Source organism: Aspergillus lentulus (assembly GCF_001445615.1).
Source record: "Aspergillus lentulus DNA, contig: Alt05, strain: IFM 54703, whole genome shotgun sequence".
Lineage (NCBI taxonomy): Eukaryota > Fungi > Ascomycota > Eurotiomycetes > Eurotiales > Aspergillaceae > Aspergillus > Aspergillus lentulus.
The window spans coordinates 1,672,561-1,688,896 of record NW_028322121.1 but is presented as its reverse complement, the minus strand read 5'-3'; the positions used below and the strand labels follow the sequence as shown (position 1 = coordinate 1,688,896).

The 16,336-nt window shown below is 50.8% G+C and overlaps 7 protein-coding genes across 7 annotated transcripts; 3 read left to right on the top strand and 4 right to left on the bottom strand.

Moving 5' to 3' along the window:
• Positions 1-352: 352 nt before the first annotated feature.
• ALT_3209 (6-hydroxy-3-succinoylpyridine 3-monooxygenase HspB) lies at positions 353-1,720 on the top strand (the record flags this gene model as incomplete). The annotated part of the gene is made up of 2 exons (XM_033561727.2): positions 353-1,321; positions 1,388-1,720. 2 exons carry the CDS (start codon positions 353-355, stop codon positions 1,718-1,720), a joined length of 1,302 nt encoding a protein of 433 aa, XP_033417618.2.
• A 1,353-nt stretch (positions 1,721-3,073) lies between these two features.
• ALT_3208 (SDR family oxidoreductase) lies at positions 3,074-4,029 on the bottom strand (the record flags this gene model as incomplete). Its single annotated transcript, XM_033561728.2, has 3 exons — positions 3,074-3,462; positions 3,512-3,693; positions 3,746-4,029. The coding sequence occupies 3 exons, from the start codon at positions 4,027-4,029 to the stop codon at positions 3,074-3,076; spliced, it is 855 nt and encodes a 284-aa protein (XP_033417619.2).
• A 1,320-nt stretch (positions 4,030-5,349) lies between these two features.
• ALT_3207 (NUDIX hydrolase) lies at positions 5,350-6,381 on the top strand (the record flags this gene model as incomplete). Its single annotated transcript, XM_033561729.2, has 2 exons — positions 5,350-5,381; positions 5,448-6,381. The coding sequence occupies 2 exons, from the start codon at positions 5,350-5,352 to the stop codon at positions 6,379-6,381; spliced, it is 966 nt and encodes a 321-aa protein (XP_033417620.2).
• Positions 6,382-6,588: 207 nt separating this feature from the next.
• ALT_3206 (uncharacterized protein) lies at positions 6,589-7,448 on the bottom strand (the record flags this gene model as incomplete). The annotated part of the gene is made up of 5 exons (XM_033561730.2): positions 6,589-6,958; positions 7,005-7,035; positions 7,087-7,189; positions 7,239-7,310; positions 7,374-7,448. 5 exons carry the CDS (start codon positions 7,446-7,448, stop codon positions 6,589-6,591), a joined length of 651 nt encoding a protein of 216 aa, XP_033417621.2.
• A 553-nt stretch (positions 7,449-8,001) lies between these two features.
• Positions 8,002-8,802, bottom strand: ALT_3205 (glycoside hydrolase family 12 protein; the record flags this gene model as incomplete). Its single annotated transcript, XM_033561731.2, has 3 exons — positions 8,002-8,081; positions 8,127-8,344; positions 8,396-8,802. 3 exons carry the CDS (start codon positions 8,800-8,802, stop codon positions 8,002-8,004), a joined length of 705 nt encoding a protein of 234 aa, XP_033417622.2.
• A 1,491-nt stretch (positions 8,803-10,293) lies between these two features.
• On the top strand, positions 10,294-12,605 carry ALT_3204 (beta-glucosidase; the record flags this gene model as incomplete). Its single annotated transcript, XM_033561732.2, has 3 exons — positions 10,294-10,815; positions 10,865-11,578; positions 11,625-12,605. 3 exons carry the CDS (start codon positions 10,294-10,296, stop codon positions 12,603-12,605), a joined length of 2,217 nt encoding a protein of 738 aa, XP_033417623.2.
• A 2,110-nt stretch (positions 12,606-14,715) lies between these two features.
• Positions 14,716-16,239, bottom strand: ALT_3203 (F-box protein; the record flags this gene model as incomplete). Its single annotated transcript, XM_089599517.1, has 2 exons — positions 14,716-15,032; positions 15,507-16,239. 2 exons carry the CDS (start codon positions 16,237-16,239, stop codon positions 14,716-14,718), a joined length of 1,050 nt encoding a protein of 349 aa, XP_089456260.1.
• Between the last annotated feature and the right edge of the window lie 97 nt (positions 16,240-16,336).

Genomic DNA, 16,336 nt, shown 5'->3' with positions numbered 1-16,336 from the left:
GGATTTATACCGGGTAGGAAGGGATCAACTGCAGATCTCATCAGAATGGGAAGTTGCTCAGGTCCACATGGTCAATCTAGGCAAGCAGTCGATACCTTGTTCCTGGCGGGTTGCGCCTTTTGTCACCATTCCAGGCAGAGACCAATAGACTGTATACGCCCGCGTTTGTTGGCTTTTGGTGGCATAAATATTAGTCAACTAACCGCAGGGACGCCGTTCCGGTCGAACAATTCTTTAAATAGCACGTTTTGTGTCGAACTTACTCCAGCATTCAATTGTTCGCAATCTACACCGATTTAGCTTGGCTTTAACCCCCCTTGCTCTTCGTCCATCGCCAACACTGCTTACGATAATGCTCTCGGTCGTTGAGAATGAAGAAAACTCTTATTCTACCACAGTCGTCATCATCGGAGCAGGACCCGTCGGGCTCCTCACAGCGTTGAGACTGGCCCAGAGTGGTATCAAAGTCGACATCGTTGAAAAGGAGGCAGATCTCAGCGACGCCCCTCGAGCGTGCTCTTACTACGCGGCAGCTCTGCACGCGCTCCAAAAAGCCAATGTTCTAGATGATATCAAAACTGCCGGCTTTACCACCGGCGGTCTTTGCTGGAGGGGCCCGCTGGATGACGACGGCAAGGGAGGGAAAAAGCTAGGCGAGATGCTTGCTTGTCTGCCAATAGTGGGCACGAATGACTGGGACCATGGAGTGGTGAACCTTCAACAGTCGAAATTGGCCAGCCTTCTCTACAGAAGGGCTGTCGAGACTGGATTGGTCAAAGTCCATTTTGGCCTGCGGCTCAAAGGCATTCAGCAAGACGCGGACTCGGTAACTGCTACGGTCAGTCGGGAAGATGGGAGTACCGAAACCACCTTCCATGCTTCATTCCTCGTGGGTGCCGACGGCGGGAGATCGACGACCCGGAAGCTACTTGGCATTCAATTCAAGGGCCATAGCTGGCCGGAGCGCTTGGTGGCCATAGATGTTTTGATAAAAGATGCTGAGTTTGATGATGATTTCCCGAGTTCGCTTTTTGTTGATCCCGTCCATTGGGGGCTTGTTTCGCCACTGGAGAAGCCCCAGCGCGGGAAGGAAACCCTGTGGAGATGTACGGTGGCGCTCCATCCTAGCGATCAGCGAGGGGACGACCAGGTGGTTGCGGAGGAATCCATCAGGAGCCTTCTCTCCCACGTTGTGCCGAGCCCTCAACTCGATACAGCAGCAGTGGTGAGAGCATCTCCGTATCGGGTGCACCAACTTTGCGCTACCACGTTGAACAGTGGACGCTGTGTTTTAGTGGGAGATGCCGCGCATCTCAACAATGTATGATCAGCTTTCTGTACAAACGATCCATTTCCGAGACATCGGCTAACACCACACTTCCTCTAGCCTATGGGGGCCATGGGCCTCACCACGGGTATTCTCGACGCCGATGCTCTGGCGGACGCTTTGGAGCTCATTATCCACGAAGGAAAGCCCATCAGCGTGCTCGACGTGTACTCCGATGAACGACGCCGCGCATTCCAGATGTTCGTCGATCCTTCCTCGTCGCAGAACAAGCTGCGCATCGCCAGCGACGTCAGCACCGCAAAGCAGGACTGGCTCATAAGATTCATGGCTCGCGCATCCGGTGACGGCGCTATGGTGAAGCAGGCAACTGAGCCTTTCTTCAGTGTCTGGCGGACAGATATGAGAAAGAGTCTGTACACTCAACAAGCTTGATTAAGCTATATTTTAACACGCAGATCTTCGGGTCATCATTCTCACATCAGTCAGAAGAAACGGCCTCGATAATTGTCATCGTTCATAAGCCTTTTTATAAAAAAGGTAGACCCACATAGCCGTCTTTCACTGTAATCGCTCTTTTGCAAGCCAAACACATAGCGTGAGCACCGTGTGGCAGTTCAAAATACTATCATCAGCTTGTGATGGGCGGGTTATCACACTATGAATTTACATGCCCGGGGCGTCTGCAATGTCCACACTTTGAAAAACAACTATATACACTTCCAAACAGTCCCTTGAATCATAGATTAATGGCTCATAGTAGGCTACCCAATATATTCATGTACCTCACCACTTCGATAGAACGAAAACCACACTGAAGAGTGTTGACCTCAACGGGCTGTATTGATGCTTCCGTCCCAAAATTTAGCAGATCGTAGATTCCGAATACACTAAGATTCAGCTTAACACGGGTCTTCAAATTACCTAGTGCATATTTAGATCTAATTGCTTCAGGTAGACCGTGTTGTGCTAAGACAAGTAATACATGTTGAGCCATTGAGTCGAGCTGTCATACTCATCTTTGTTGCTGTACATATCCACTCACCATAAGAGTTGAGACTGCAAAGATGTAATTAAGTCGTATATTTGCATTCTATTGCCTCGAAGGGCTCCATATAGGGTGACTTGTCGAGTATAAGAATCCTTTTCTCATCCATCCGACATTGTACGCAACCAACCACCAGCACTCTTCCAGCTCCAACGAGATCAGATCACACCGCCAAACTCAGTCTATATTACAATTATTGCAATTATGGTTCCGGTCAGTTGATGTCCAGTTAAGCCAGGAACTACTGTGTATCTCAAGACGAGCTGCTGCTTACCTATCTATAATCGATTGTATTAGAAACGTCTCTGGGCGCAAGTCACGTCGGACTCTCATCTGCGGGAAATGAACAAGCATCGTAAGTCCGTTTGGCCAGTTCAGATCTAACTTTCTTCTAGTCATATTGGGACTTCGGACGTAGAGGCTCCCTGTCCCTATGATTTATCCTCCACTTATTCAACTCGAGTAAGTCAGATGATAATGGAGAGTCCCGCATAATCTAACCCAACCACAGGGGGCCTAAAGCAACAATCAATAACTTTATACAGCAATTCAGTGAATACATTGAGATTAAGCAGCAGGAAGAATGGGCAGAGTTTCCACCTCTGGATAGCTGCTCTGGCAGCGGTAAGTACAGTAGCATGACCTATTACACAGACGTGGTGATTAGGCTCGCTGTAACCAACTTGATCAATAATATCTGACTTATAAGAGGGTCTCCGAACATCTCGATTCATCCTGAACTAGTAAGTAGCATAATTCGTGCTATTGATAACACCCTTCCACTCGTCAAGAAGTCTTAGTGTCTCCTCACATTTTTCCTTGATCGACTCGTAACAGTCTGTACCAAGAGGTAGCCGAAAAGGGATCTTCTTCCCTGCGGCAACGCCCTCTGATCTGACAAGGTCCAAAATAATGGATACGCCTTTTTCGACATTGCCGGGTTGCGTGCGATCCTCCATGGCGAGCATTTTCTGAAAGTCTTCCGATCGTTCGGCGTAATCAGGAATACTAGAGTTTGCGATTTTCAGATTCGAGCTCGAGAGCAGCTGTGTACGAAACCGGCCGGGCTCAATCAGGAGAGTTCGTAGGCCTAAGGGCTCTGTCTCCCTCCAGAGACTTTCGACGAGGCCTGACTTCATTAGTCGACAGCACCTAAGGGACCTTACGAGGCAACCGACCTTCCAGGGCAAATTTGGTTCCAGAGTATGGACCAACAAACTGATCCCCCCACCATCCTGATCGAGAGCTGATGAAGACAGTTGTCCCTGACTTTCGCTGTCGGAAATGAGGCAGAAGAGCCTTGGTGACTTTCAAAACACCGAAAACATTCGTATCGAAATTCGCACGGAATTCTTCGTCACTGTGGTATATAAGCTTTTACCGCTCTCTGGAACGAAAGCCAGGTAACTAACGAAACATCCTCCCAGGCACCAACAGCAATATAAGCGGCGTTGTTCACCAGGACATCAATATGACCATAAATGGCAATTGCCTTTGCCATTATCTCGTTAACAGTCTCCTGGTTGCTTGTCACATCAAGCTGCAAGACGGCGGCACCGTTGCTCCTGAGATCTTCTATGCTTTCTGCTCGGCGCGCGGTTGCGATGACGCGGTCTCCACGAGCGAGAATCTGCTCCACGAAGACCCGGCCAAATCCGGAGGAGCATCCTGTGACAAGCCAGACGAGGGGAGACATTGTCTGATGAAAGACGGTCAAGATACACAGATGAAGACTACTATACGGAAATGCAATTGAGAGATATGTCCTCTCTGGACCTTTTATGTGCTTGTTTCTGACAAACTGTTCCAACATGGGTTACTGTAATATCAACCTTGACTCATTTTCTCTGACTCATATTATACTACCTTTGTAAGAGGATGTGTTAATTATCGGGCAAGGTGGATTGTTTGAGCTTGATAATGGGGGCGCCGAGTGCTGGGGGTTATGTCCAGACCGTACCAGAACAGAGACGCATACCCCATAATGCCGAGAAATCTTGTTTTCCTAGACAGGATGACATGTAAGCCACTTGCAGGATATACTTTCTTAAGGCGTGCAGAAACCCGGGGTACGCATCTTGGCATCAGCCCTGGGTAAGCACTGGTCAGAACGGAGCTCCGCAGTTGAGCGTTGAAATGGGGCTTGCTGACCTGGGTCCGGACTTGACAAGCAATATCTCCGGGGTAGAGGTAAGCAGGCAAAGTTATCTGGCTGACGGTAATGCGAGGTACAAAAACACCTTAAAAAAGCAATTCCTCTTCAGTCTTCTAATCCTCTGGTCCTGCTTAATCGCCACCTGACCGCTTTATAACTCGATTCAGTGAGATTACTATTCCTGGCATAGACAAAGCGAATAGCATCAAGCGTAATCAATGAGAGTTGACATTATTAGGAGGCTACAGCAGGGGGACAGTTACATACTGTTACTTCTCTTATAACTATAAAGCACATCTATAAACTGCCTTGCTGTCTAAGAAACATTCCCAGTCTATCTTTATATTTTCCTTATCACCACATCAGAACAGTACATGCACATGTCATGACTAAGAGCGCAGTCAGTGGATCATCCTCGCTGATCTGCACAGACCGAAATCCGTCAGCCACACTCCAAGTTATAATGATAATGCAGTAATATGGCTTAGAAAGATTAGTCGGAATGAAATGCTACTCTCTTGATAAGCAAACAAGCTTTCGGCAATTGCGTGACCTGTTCCATGGACAATGAGATAAAGGAGTTCTCGTACCTCTGTCACCCAGCCCCTATTTCTGGATCATCTGTCCTCTCCTTTCTTATTCCGCCCTTGCAATTTCGTTGTAGACCATACGTACAGCAGATATAGATTAGGTAATCCACCTTAAGTGAATGGATATAATCTGCCGGGATGGTAGAGAGATCAAGTAATCAATAGTCCATGTAGTAAGATAAGACTGGAGACACGTAGCAACACACCGGGAATAAGCCAACCACATTCTTCCACCGCGACCACCTCGATCGGATCTACAGTACATACCACCATGTCAGAATCCCTCTTTGACATTGTCTCGGAGTTAGATAAGCACGTATCCCCTGCAGTTCTTGCACCATTCAATGCATAGCTACTAACGCATTATAGCTTCCCATACTACGAGGAGGCACCAGCCCGCTTCACCGACACGCTCAAATACTACCATGCATTGAGAGTAGAAGGCATCGATGCAACTCTCGGATACATCCCAAACACTCTTGTACGAAGCATCTCCTGGCCAAAGGAGCATTGGATGATTGACTCTGGGACAATTGTCCTAATCCACCCCCCGGACAGTGCAGCGTCCACACGGACTCGAATCATCCAAGACGCAATCAACAAGATGATTGAGGCCGGGTACACAGATATCCTAAAAGGCTGGCGCAACGAGCGATTCCCTGTCTATGGTCCCAGCGGCGACGTGATCCTGGAGATTGAACGGTCCGCGAGCTCACTATTCGGTATTGTAACGAGCGGCGTGCAGATGCTTTGTTACGTTAAGGATGCAAATGGTATTCGCCTCTGGATTGCGAAACGCTCGATGCAGAAACAGACTTATCCGGGTATGTTGGACTGCACTGCCGCCGGGGCCCTTAGCGCGGGAGAGTCTCCGCGAAGCGCCATGGTCCTCGAGGCGACAGAGGAAGCGTCGATCGCGCGTGAGATTATCGAAAGCGGCATGAGATACATCGGGGCTATCTCGTATTTCCACATGAAAGGCTCGTCTGTTGCATTTGGGAGCGAGGGGTGCTCGACGACTGTTCTGTTACCCGAAGTCGAATACCTATTCGAACTTCAGCTCGACGAGGATACTGTTCCCCGGCCGAAGGATTCAGAGGTGGAGAATTTTCGACTTTGGAATGTAGACCAGGTGCTTGACGCCTTGGGCAGGGGATTGTTTAAACCGAATAGTGCGGTTGTGGTCATCGACTTTTTCATTCGCCATGGTGTCATCATGCCGGAGACGGAGCCAATGTATGAAGAGATTATAAGGAGACTGCATCGAGAGCTGCCGTTTCCAACATCAGACTGGTCCACCTAATATGCACATACGTTGACTGCCTCTATATATATCAGTGGAGAGGCGGCGGGAAAGATAAATCCATGTATGCTACACTTAGGCTATTATTTTGCACCTCCTGCCTAAACAGGATTGTTACGCACTCTGAGGTGATGACACAAGTCATCCACTAAGGAATAATATGCAAAAATATGCACCTATAACAGCCCGATCTCCAGGCTGAAGGGACTATGCTTGCACCGCCATGCCGGCCACCACCGCACCCACCAGCATCATCGGCGCCATTGTTCTGTCTGCGACATTCCCAGAGGCCGTCGTGCTCGTGGTAGAAGTGCCTGCTGCTGTCCCACCTGTAGTAGAACCCGTCGTTGTGGTCGTTGTCGCTGCAGTAGCAGTCGCAGCGGTGCCAGTAGGAAAAGGACCCGTCCCTGCCACAGTCAAGGTAGCAGAGACTATTTCCCGAATTTCGGTTCCAGGAAGAACATATGTTCTATCACGAGTCACAGTGGAAGAGCGAATATGCCATGACTGGCTGTACGAGCAAGTGGCGGTGGTGGGCGTGGGAGAGCCAGTGAAAGTGCACCCGGTGCTTGTATACCTAGAATCATCAGCACGTAGCAGGATTATTTCTGCGGTAGACACACTGGTCATAGTTGCTCATGATGAAGTCGTAGGCTGCGTATTCCGGTCAGCCATGTCCGTTGAATGGGTACATCGAAGGCCTACAGTTGGGCGCAGCGATCAATGTCGCATCAGGATCAAACCTGATACAGGCAGTTTTGTCACTTGCCGGAGAGCAGTTGATTGCGTACGTCGTCGTGTCCCCGTTCTTGAGCGATGATCAGAATTATGACCGTGCATGGTGCCTTAAGACATACTTCACTTATCACGCGTCCCTCATAATTCTGCCAATAGTTGCCAGAGCTTACAAAGCCGACCCATGGCATGGTCTGCTTGGTATGAATATCACTATCTACAGTTTATAAAGGTTGTGTGTGATAAGTTGAACTTACGAGGACAAATTCCGCCAGACTGAGCTTGAAACAGCCCAGCGGGACTAATAATGACAGAGCGTACATGGACCGCATTCTGCAGGCTGACTTGGACGTAAAGCTATCAGAGCTCCCTGAATAGAAATGTTGGAAGAAGAAAGATTTATGCTTACCTCTGCTGAGGACTCCTCTGTTCTCTGAGCTAGTGCCTAACCCGCTAGTTTCTTCTTAGGTTGCATTCAACACAGTGCTAAAGCCAATCAACTGGTTTCTGGCCATGAGCCTAGAATAAACCAAATCAAATCGGGCATAGAACGTCTCGCCAAGCAATGTCTTACCATAAGTCCTGAGTCATCGGCCATGAAGGTCTCTGCGGCTGATTTGGAGGGCATTACTACACGTTCGATAGAATCATATACCACTATCTGTTTATGGCCAGGGAGCGGATACTCAGAGCAAACCAATATACCAAGGGAAACAGTATATATTCGGGATCTTACGACCAGTATAAATGAAGTGCCCTTCTTGTCTCCTCCGCTTGTATCGCATTGTGGAAAATGTGGGAAAGAGTCCCCAAATACAACTTCTTTCAAGCGGTGCAAAGCAACTACGGTCCACCGTCAAGTTATTTTTCTGCAAGGTACCAGCTCTAGTTCACACTGGCGGTCCACTGCGACACCCTCAAGGTGGCAGGACCGCCCGTGAACGGTTCAGTCCCAAATTGCATATCTACACCAGTCAGTAGCAATCGAGCAAATAAAGTGACAGACTTACTGATCAGGTACTGGCTCGAAGCAGGGTAACCATGCCTGCTGGTCAGATAGTCCCAAAAGTCCATGACATCGCCACTGAAGGAGGTGATCGGGGTGGCAGAGACAAAGCTGTACGTCTTCTGGGTACTGCCGCCGTACCACAGCTGCCAGGTATGGCCGCCAATGCTAGCGGTGTCTATCTGCGAGCCGATGGGTTGGACGCTACCATAACGAGCGAGCCTATATCACTCAGTTCGGTTCAATAAGTCCGACATGAACACAGTCTCATACCAGATCATCAGTTCATAGTCCCCGCTGTAGGTGACATGGTTGATATCAGCAGCTGTGAACAGATCGTAGGCTACGTCTGCGCGGGTGTTGGTATTATCGTAGCTCCACTGCACGGTGGTTGGGATACTGCCGATTTGGCTAACAAGCTTCTTGGTCAGGGAGACCTGAGAGTTGGCGTAGCTTTTGACCTGGTTGTCGCCGCCGGACCACGTCCAGGTCGTATGCCAGCCTACGCCGGAGTTGGAGATGCTGTCGACGTATGTGCATTGGGAGCCGGAGCCGGAGCTCTTGCCCCAGAGGTTATTGTTGACGGTATACCGGCCGTTGCTGTAGGTGGCATACTGGTCGCAGAGGGTTTGAGCAAGGGCACAGGAGAAGAGGGCTCCAAGGATTGCGAAGGTCTTCATGGTGTCTTTGCAACGAATTCTCTCTTAAGGCTTGATACGAAGAGAGTCGACTCTGAGCAAGTCTGGACAGCCTTCTTTATAGATGGACCCAATCTGTAAGTGACGACCACTCCCACTGGAGTCGCTATTGTGTCCTCAGGGCTGTTGGTGTTTCATGTTGACAACAGCCTAATCATTGCCATCCCCTATTGAAGCATTCTGCAACCGGATATAGGAAATTTAAGGCTTGAGTACTTCCGTATAGAGAATAATTGCCGTGACAGTGTCCCGTTCAAACAATCTGCCGGCGAATGGCATATCTGCACCGGTAATTGCATCCTGGGAACAGGCATCTAGGCCCGACAAGCCGACGGGTATAACAGTGAAGAACTTCAAATCGTCCCATGGCTAATTCGCTAGTAGTAATATCCCCGTGAATACTTCTTCGGTAGCGTGAAGCGAATAGAGTGCCCTAACACGGAAATGGTAAGCCTGAATAGCGCCGGAGTTTAAGCCAACCAAGAATTGTCTTCAGCGCCACACGGACCTACCTTACTTCTTACAGTGAGTATCGGCATCTGGCCGATATCCTCTAGTGACTAGCGATGTAACGAGGCGGGGTTAAGGGTCAAGTCTGCACGAAAGAGGAAGTCTTGCAGCTGATCGTCATTTGGGCTAGCCAGCTGCCTGAATGGGTAAATGGGGTTATCCCCCGACTGTGAGGGAAGATGTTTGATCTTATAAGCGGTCATAAATGCCGAGGAGTCATACAGCCCACGAACAGCAATATCAAGGAGACTTGCACCCAAGACCTTGCGACTTATGTCCTTTATGCGGTGGGCAATGTCGGCCATCCCGGTGCAGACTAACCCCTACTCCTTTGTTTGCACGCCACAGAACAACTGTACTTCGTACGGACCCTTCGGAAAGGAGGGGCCCAATCCTTCAACCATATGCACCGCCGAGATCCAGCAAACATGTAGTTTCGGCTTTGATTTGTTCCCGGCGTTCTCCCCCGCAATGCCCAGCTTCCACAACACGGTCATAACGCGACCATTCTTTGCGGGGAACTAAGGACAATAAGACTAGCCGTCTGCTAGCGAGGTCATGTCTCCGACCCGTCCAATAATCATGGCCCGTGCATTGTTAATCTCCTTTGTAAAGTTTGCGGAGAACCCGCGATGTAACAGTGCCACGAGAGAGGTGCGATGTCGGGATGCATCTTTCATGAGCCATGCGGTGACTCTACAAGAAGCAAAGCCACTAAAATGCATGCTAGCTAGTCAATCTAGACCACCGATGTGGTCCATTCCATCTTTCATTCCCATCTGTCCACTGTGGCCGCGCGCTATTGATCCAATAACAGAAGCATGGCCCATGCGGGGAAGCAAGGGGCCACACGCCCCTGTCGATTCCTTCCGCTCTCACTATTTGCTCGGCGCGAGATAAATAGCGACGAAAGTCTCCCTTTTCCGATATGTTTCCCAGTGATCAGCATCGACGCCCGCCGATATGCAGAACCTCTTCCTTTCTCTCCTGGCGGCCGCCGTGACCGTCCACGCCTACGGTTCTGGTGGCAGCAACTGGGATCAGGCCTACTCCCGCGCCAAAGATGCCCTGCAGAAGCTCAACCAGACTGAAAAGGTGGGGCTAGTGACCGGAGTCAAATGGATGGGCGGCCCCTGCGTGGGCAACACATACAAGCCCGCTTCGATCGACTATCCTTCCTTGTGTTTGCAGGACTCGCCGCTAGGTATCCGCTTCGCGAACCCCGTCACGGCCTTCCCGGCGGGTATCAATGCTGGTGCAACCTGGGATACGCAGCTGCTGTATGCGCGGGGAGCAGCAATGGGTGCTGAGGCGAAGGGACTGGGTGTTCACGTGCAGCTGGGTCCCGTGGCTGGACCTTTGGGGAAGAATCCCAATGGCGGCAGAAATTGGGAAGGATTCTCAGTTGATCCGTATCTGAGTGGTATCGCTATGGAGAAGACCATCAGAGGGATGCAGGACTCGGGTGTGCAGGCTTGCGCCAAGGTATGCTCTCCTCGCCTACCTGAAACCCCGGGTGCTAACGATCAAGTAGCACTGGCTGGGAAATGAGCAGGAGCACTACCGCGACACGATCAGCTCCAATATCGGCGACCGCGCGGCACACGAGCTGTACGTGTGGCCGTTCATGAACGCGGTCAAGGCCGACGTCGCGTCGGTGATGTGCTCGTACAACAAGGTCAACGGCACCTGGGCGTGCGAGAGCGACGAGCTCAACAACAAGTTGATGAAGGAGGAGCTCGGCTTCCCTGGGTACATCATGAGCGACTGGAATGCACAGCACAGCACCGTCAACAGCGCCGTGTCCGGATTGGATATGACCATGCCGGGAAGTGACTTCAGTAATCCTCCCGGTAGTATTTTCTGGGGATCGAATCTGGAGGCAGCCGTGGCCGATGGGTCTGTCCCGCAGTCTCGTCTTGACGATATGGTCACTCGTATTCTGGCCGCATGGTACCTCGTCGGCCAGGATCGGGGGTATCCTCCCACGGCGTTTAGTTCATGGAACGGCGGCAAGGCCAACGTCGACGTGACAGCCGACCACGCCACCGTCGCCCGGGCAGTAGCGCGTGACTCCATCGTTCTACTCAAGAACGACCAGCGCCTGCCCCTGCGCAAGCCCAAGAGTCTGGCGATCGTCGGCCTCGACGCCATCGTCAACCCTGCCGGACCCAACGCCTGCTCTGACCGCGGCTGCAACAATGGCACGCTCGCAATGGGCTGGGGAAGTGGGACCGCCGAGTTTCCCGTAAGTTGCCCCTACGCTTCTCACGCACAACATACTGACAGGACAGTATCTCGTCGGGCCCCTCGACGCCATCCAGAAACGTGCTGCAGCCGACGGCACCAAGATCGTCCCCAGCACCACCAACGACCCCACTGCGGGAGCGTCCGCAGCCGCCGCCGCCGAAACAGCCATCGTCTTCATCAACTCCGACTCAGGCGAAGGCTACATCACCGTCGAGGGCAACCAGGGCGACCGCAACAACCTCGACCCCTGGCACAACGGCAACGAGCTAGTCAAGGCCGTCGCCGCCGCCAGCAAGAACGTCATCGTCGTCGTCCACAGCGTCGGCCCCATCATCCTCGAGACCATCCTCGCCCAGCCCAGCGTCAAGGCGATCGTCTGGGCCGGCCTTCCCGGCCAGGAAAGCGGCAATGCTCTTGTCGACGTGATCTACGGCGACACGGCCCCCAGCGGAAAGCTGCCCTACACGATTGCCAAGCAGGCCGCCGACTACGGCACCAGCTGGATCAACGCTGAGACGGACGATTTCACCGAGGGTCTGTACATTGACTACCGCCATTTCGATGCGAACGGGATCGCCCCGCGGTACGAGTTCGGCTACGGCCTGTCCTACACCAACTTCAAGTACAGCGGTCTCTGGGTGAACGTATACACGAACGCTGGGCCGGCCAACGGAAAAGTTGTCCCCGGCGGTCCGGCCGACCTGTTCGAGGTTGTTGGCCAGGTTTCCGTCTTCGTGAGAAATAATGGACGCGTGGCTGGTGCCGAGGTGGCGCAGCTTTACATTGGTCTTCCTGACTCTGCGCCCGCGACTCCGCCTAAGCAGCTGCGTGGCTTCCAGAAGATGATGCTCCAGCCTGGCCAGATGGGGCGGGCGACGTTTGAGCTGACACGCCGGGATCTGAGCTACTGGGATGTGCAGCAGCAGAAGTGGGTGGTGCCAAGTGGAACATTCAAGGTGTATGTTGGTAGCTCGAGCAGGGATATCCGGGAGGAGGGCTCTTTCAGGGTCCGTCGAGGATGGTGATGTAGTATCAATATGTTGTTATTGGAAGATCTATAGTTGAGCGCCATAATACCTTGAACCTAGGCTAATCATGAGACTTGTCTTCATCTGTGCGTTTCCAATTCCTTTAGACCATGTTTGTAGACATGACTAGCTCCCTCGCTAACGGTGCTGAAGGTGTATGAACGTCTAAGCGTACTGTATGGCTGCATATGCTGGGTTCTAAAAGCCCAACTCCGGGTAGTATCTTTCACGCTGAGCGCATCTCTCCACAGCAGAAAGACAAATATCACGCGTGAAGCTGGGAACACGGTCCAAGAGATCACCGTCCAGTATAGGATTCACCTCCCTTCTCAGAAGTGGCAGGTTACAGCTTGTAAGTTGCACAACAAGGTCTCTGAGTCCCCGATCAGTCTCCGCTGTGGAACTGTACCTTGAAGCGCTCCTCTGCCTTGAGCTTGAGAGCATCAATTTGGAGTTAGTCCCCGTGGGCGTACATCTGCGCATGGAAGTAAGACTCGCCGGTTCGTGGGTTTGCAATGCTTGTTCGTCCCTCAGACTGCGCGAAACGTTCAATCTCTCTTTCTGACAGTGGCTCCATCTCTGCGTCTTTTGGGGGAGCATCATAGGTATAGTTGCCAGTATAGAGGAATTCAAGCGTCTTTTTGACGAGTTTTGGATCTTGACTATCGAGCCTTATCTGCCCGTCACCTTCCTATCGTTGTATCAAGTCAGTATTGTTCATGCTTGAAGGAATGAAAGAAACTACCTTGAATCGTCTATCACAAGCCACCTCAAGGTACTTGGATTGGGAACAGATGATGTTCCTATGTGCTGGGAACATCTTATTGTGACAGAGAATAGTCAAATCGCTGTATCTCGGGTTGAGGAAATAGCTACCAGAGAAGTCAGTGAGCAAGGGGAGGATTGCTGAGAGGTGTTGAGAATCTCTCACCTAAGCACCAGCTCTTTCACTTCTCTGGTGAACTCATCATCTAGCTCACACTGTGTACCAGCTGTTGGTCTTCTATCGAGTGGTCTGCGTCTTTTCCTTGGCACGTACTCCCGATCTATGGGCGAGATTGCTTGATTTTCAGTATCCGCCATTGGGACGCTTGAGAGTTTGGAAGTGTGGTAGACGTAGAGGAGAATTGGCATTAGAGACGGGGGAGCGGTTGCTCCGTTTGCGCTGGTCATGTCGGTGTAAATTCACTAACGTCCGCAGCTATAAAGAGTATTCACTTGCAGTTTGCTTCCGCGGTCTTGCATGAAAGAGATGCAAGTTTAGAATGTAGTGGCTGTCAGCATGGCTATAACCATTCACAATTAATATGATTAGTCTCTTTGAGTAGTATCGCTGCTGTGCCTGCTACTGCCACGAGACTACAGTCCTCTTCCTTAGTGAATATGTACTCATAACAGTGGCTTGTTAGGGCAAATTGTATCGTGATGAGTTGCTTTTTCTGAGCTTAGTTGTGCTGCGCCATTTATGGATGTTTTATACGACGAGGATGAGACAATCACCGACAACCTGCTTCTAATCCCTGGGGATTGCACTTCCGAGTTACTCGATTGACCGGAGGCAGAAACGTAGGGAGACGTTTATCCCCGGAACGAAGTCTTTCGCAGACCAGCTCTGACTCGGAAATGCATCGCGCAAAGTGGCAGGTCCCGAGCCTTGTTGGCGTGAGGAAGAGACGAGCTCTCGCCGCAAGAAGCTTGACGCCAATCTGTCGAAGCGTTCTCGTCGTCGCACATAAAATGAGTCTCAAGCAGAGGGCTCCGGACAGTCGATCCGGCTTCGGTGTATGTTTGTCGATGATTCTGCTGTTGGCTCAAATAGAAACTGCTGGCTTCGAGAAACGTCTGCTCGTATTCATCGAGCTACTCAATAGCCGACGGGGTACATGTTGACATCTTTCGCTTTGACAGCTCCTGGCTCTGAGCGACAGTGCATCGCGTAGAACTGTATCGCCCCCAAAAAGGGCCCCCAGGTGACTATCATTGAGGTATTGCCAACCTTCAAGTTTGTCAATCACATAGACTTCCCCTCGACTGGCGGCCAGTGTTGCAAAGTTGCAATAAGTTGCAAACCATCATGTTTCACCAGCAGTTCATCCAGTTGTAATCCCTAGGCAGCAGCAACCCGATCATCAGGTTTATATGAATCACAAAGTCGAAGCTCCCACTCGGCGCTAAACGAGCCAGTTGTGTTTGAAAAACTGAAATTCAAATTGGTCGAGTGATTGAGATCAAAACTGATGGCCCTCAAGCGAGGCATGCGCCTTGCGGCGTAACCCAAAGAGATGAATAGTCGATGGAACTGCTCTTGCTCGAAGATGGGTCGCTGCATGCATCCTCTTTCAGAGTCGCAGATTTCTGCCTCCCAGTCGTCGATCGCAGCGATCATGGCTTCATGCTCTGGGGTGGGGCGAACGATCCATTCACCTATTGTGTATCAACAGTTAGTGGCTTAGAGGCAATTGAGATATTGCGTCTACAATATCCATACAACATATGAATGTTGAGGAAAAATTCTTACCTGAAGGAAGCCACGGCTGGAATTGCTGTAGAGTCAAAATTTCCAAATTGGGCCAGTATAAAGATGTGTTGCCAGGGAGTGAATGACCTTTCTCATCCAGAGGCCACAGAAAATCTAGAGATAGAGGGACTTGAACTAGTTTTAGCTCACAGAGGGAAAGGCTCATATCTCGAATGCTGATGGATAGGAAATCGACGCTTGAGGATAGAACATTTCAAGGCGGGCATGGTATCCTTCCAATTGCTCTCATGTCCATTTTCATAGCAGAAGACCCTCAATGTGGAAGAAATGTGTTTCACGCCTTCAGATACAGCTGCCAGAAGATCAGTAAGGCTGCAAAATATGTTGGTGGGCTTCTAACAGATAGGAATGCCCTATACCTTGACGCCGTTCTTTAATGTATCCCAGATGATCTGGTCTGATATAGTCATCCAAGTCCAAATGCAGTTCTGTCAGTTCCGGACAGTGTTGAGCAATCTGCATGGCCGCGCCAGCCCATATCCGGTGAGGAAGCGATATTTTGTCTATGCAAGGAACATCGCGTAGCATTAATGCACCATTATCATGGAATCGCGCGCGATACACAGGAACAGACCGTGTGCGCCCGTCTGTGAAAGCCCAAGTATACAATCCAGCTTCATCATCCTCTGTTGTATACGGCTCCTGGCCTGGCTCACACCCTTGGACCACTAGAAAGACAGCGAGGCGATGACTCGTATCCCAAGACTCCAGCGTATCAAATAGATTCACCATTGCTGTTTGGAATGCCGTGTCATTTGCCTGTCGACTGGCATTGTTGGTGCTGTAGCCTTCCTCTTTACGAGCGTGCCAGTCTGGGAGGTCAAAGGGGACAATAATATAGTACCACAGCTGACGAATCCATGCTCGCCGTGCGATTCCTGTCCCAGAACTGAGTCCCTGGAATCGTCTGAGGCAAATCTCGCCATCTTTGAAGCCATCCTCACTGTAGATATTTAATGTGGAGTATATGAACGGCTCAAACGCTGCCTGCCAGTGACGGCAGACGGCTGTACATGCAACTAGGGAAGCACCTGCATTTTTAAGATACCCTGCTATCTCAGCTAGAAGCTCAAGTGGGAGTGAGGCTGCCATATCCGTCGCAACGGGGAGTGGTTTATAGCAGGCTGGTCAACAGTCAACCACTCTTGAGTCGGAGGTTGTACGTCCCACGGCGTGTAGACTGTAGTAG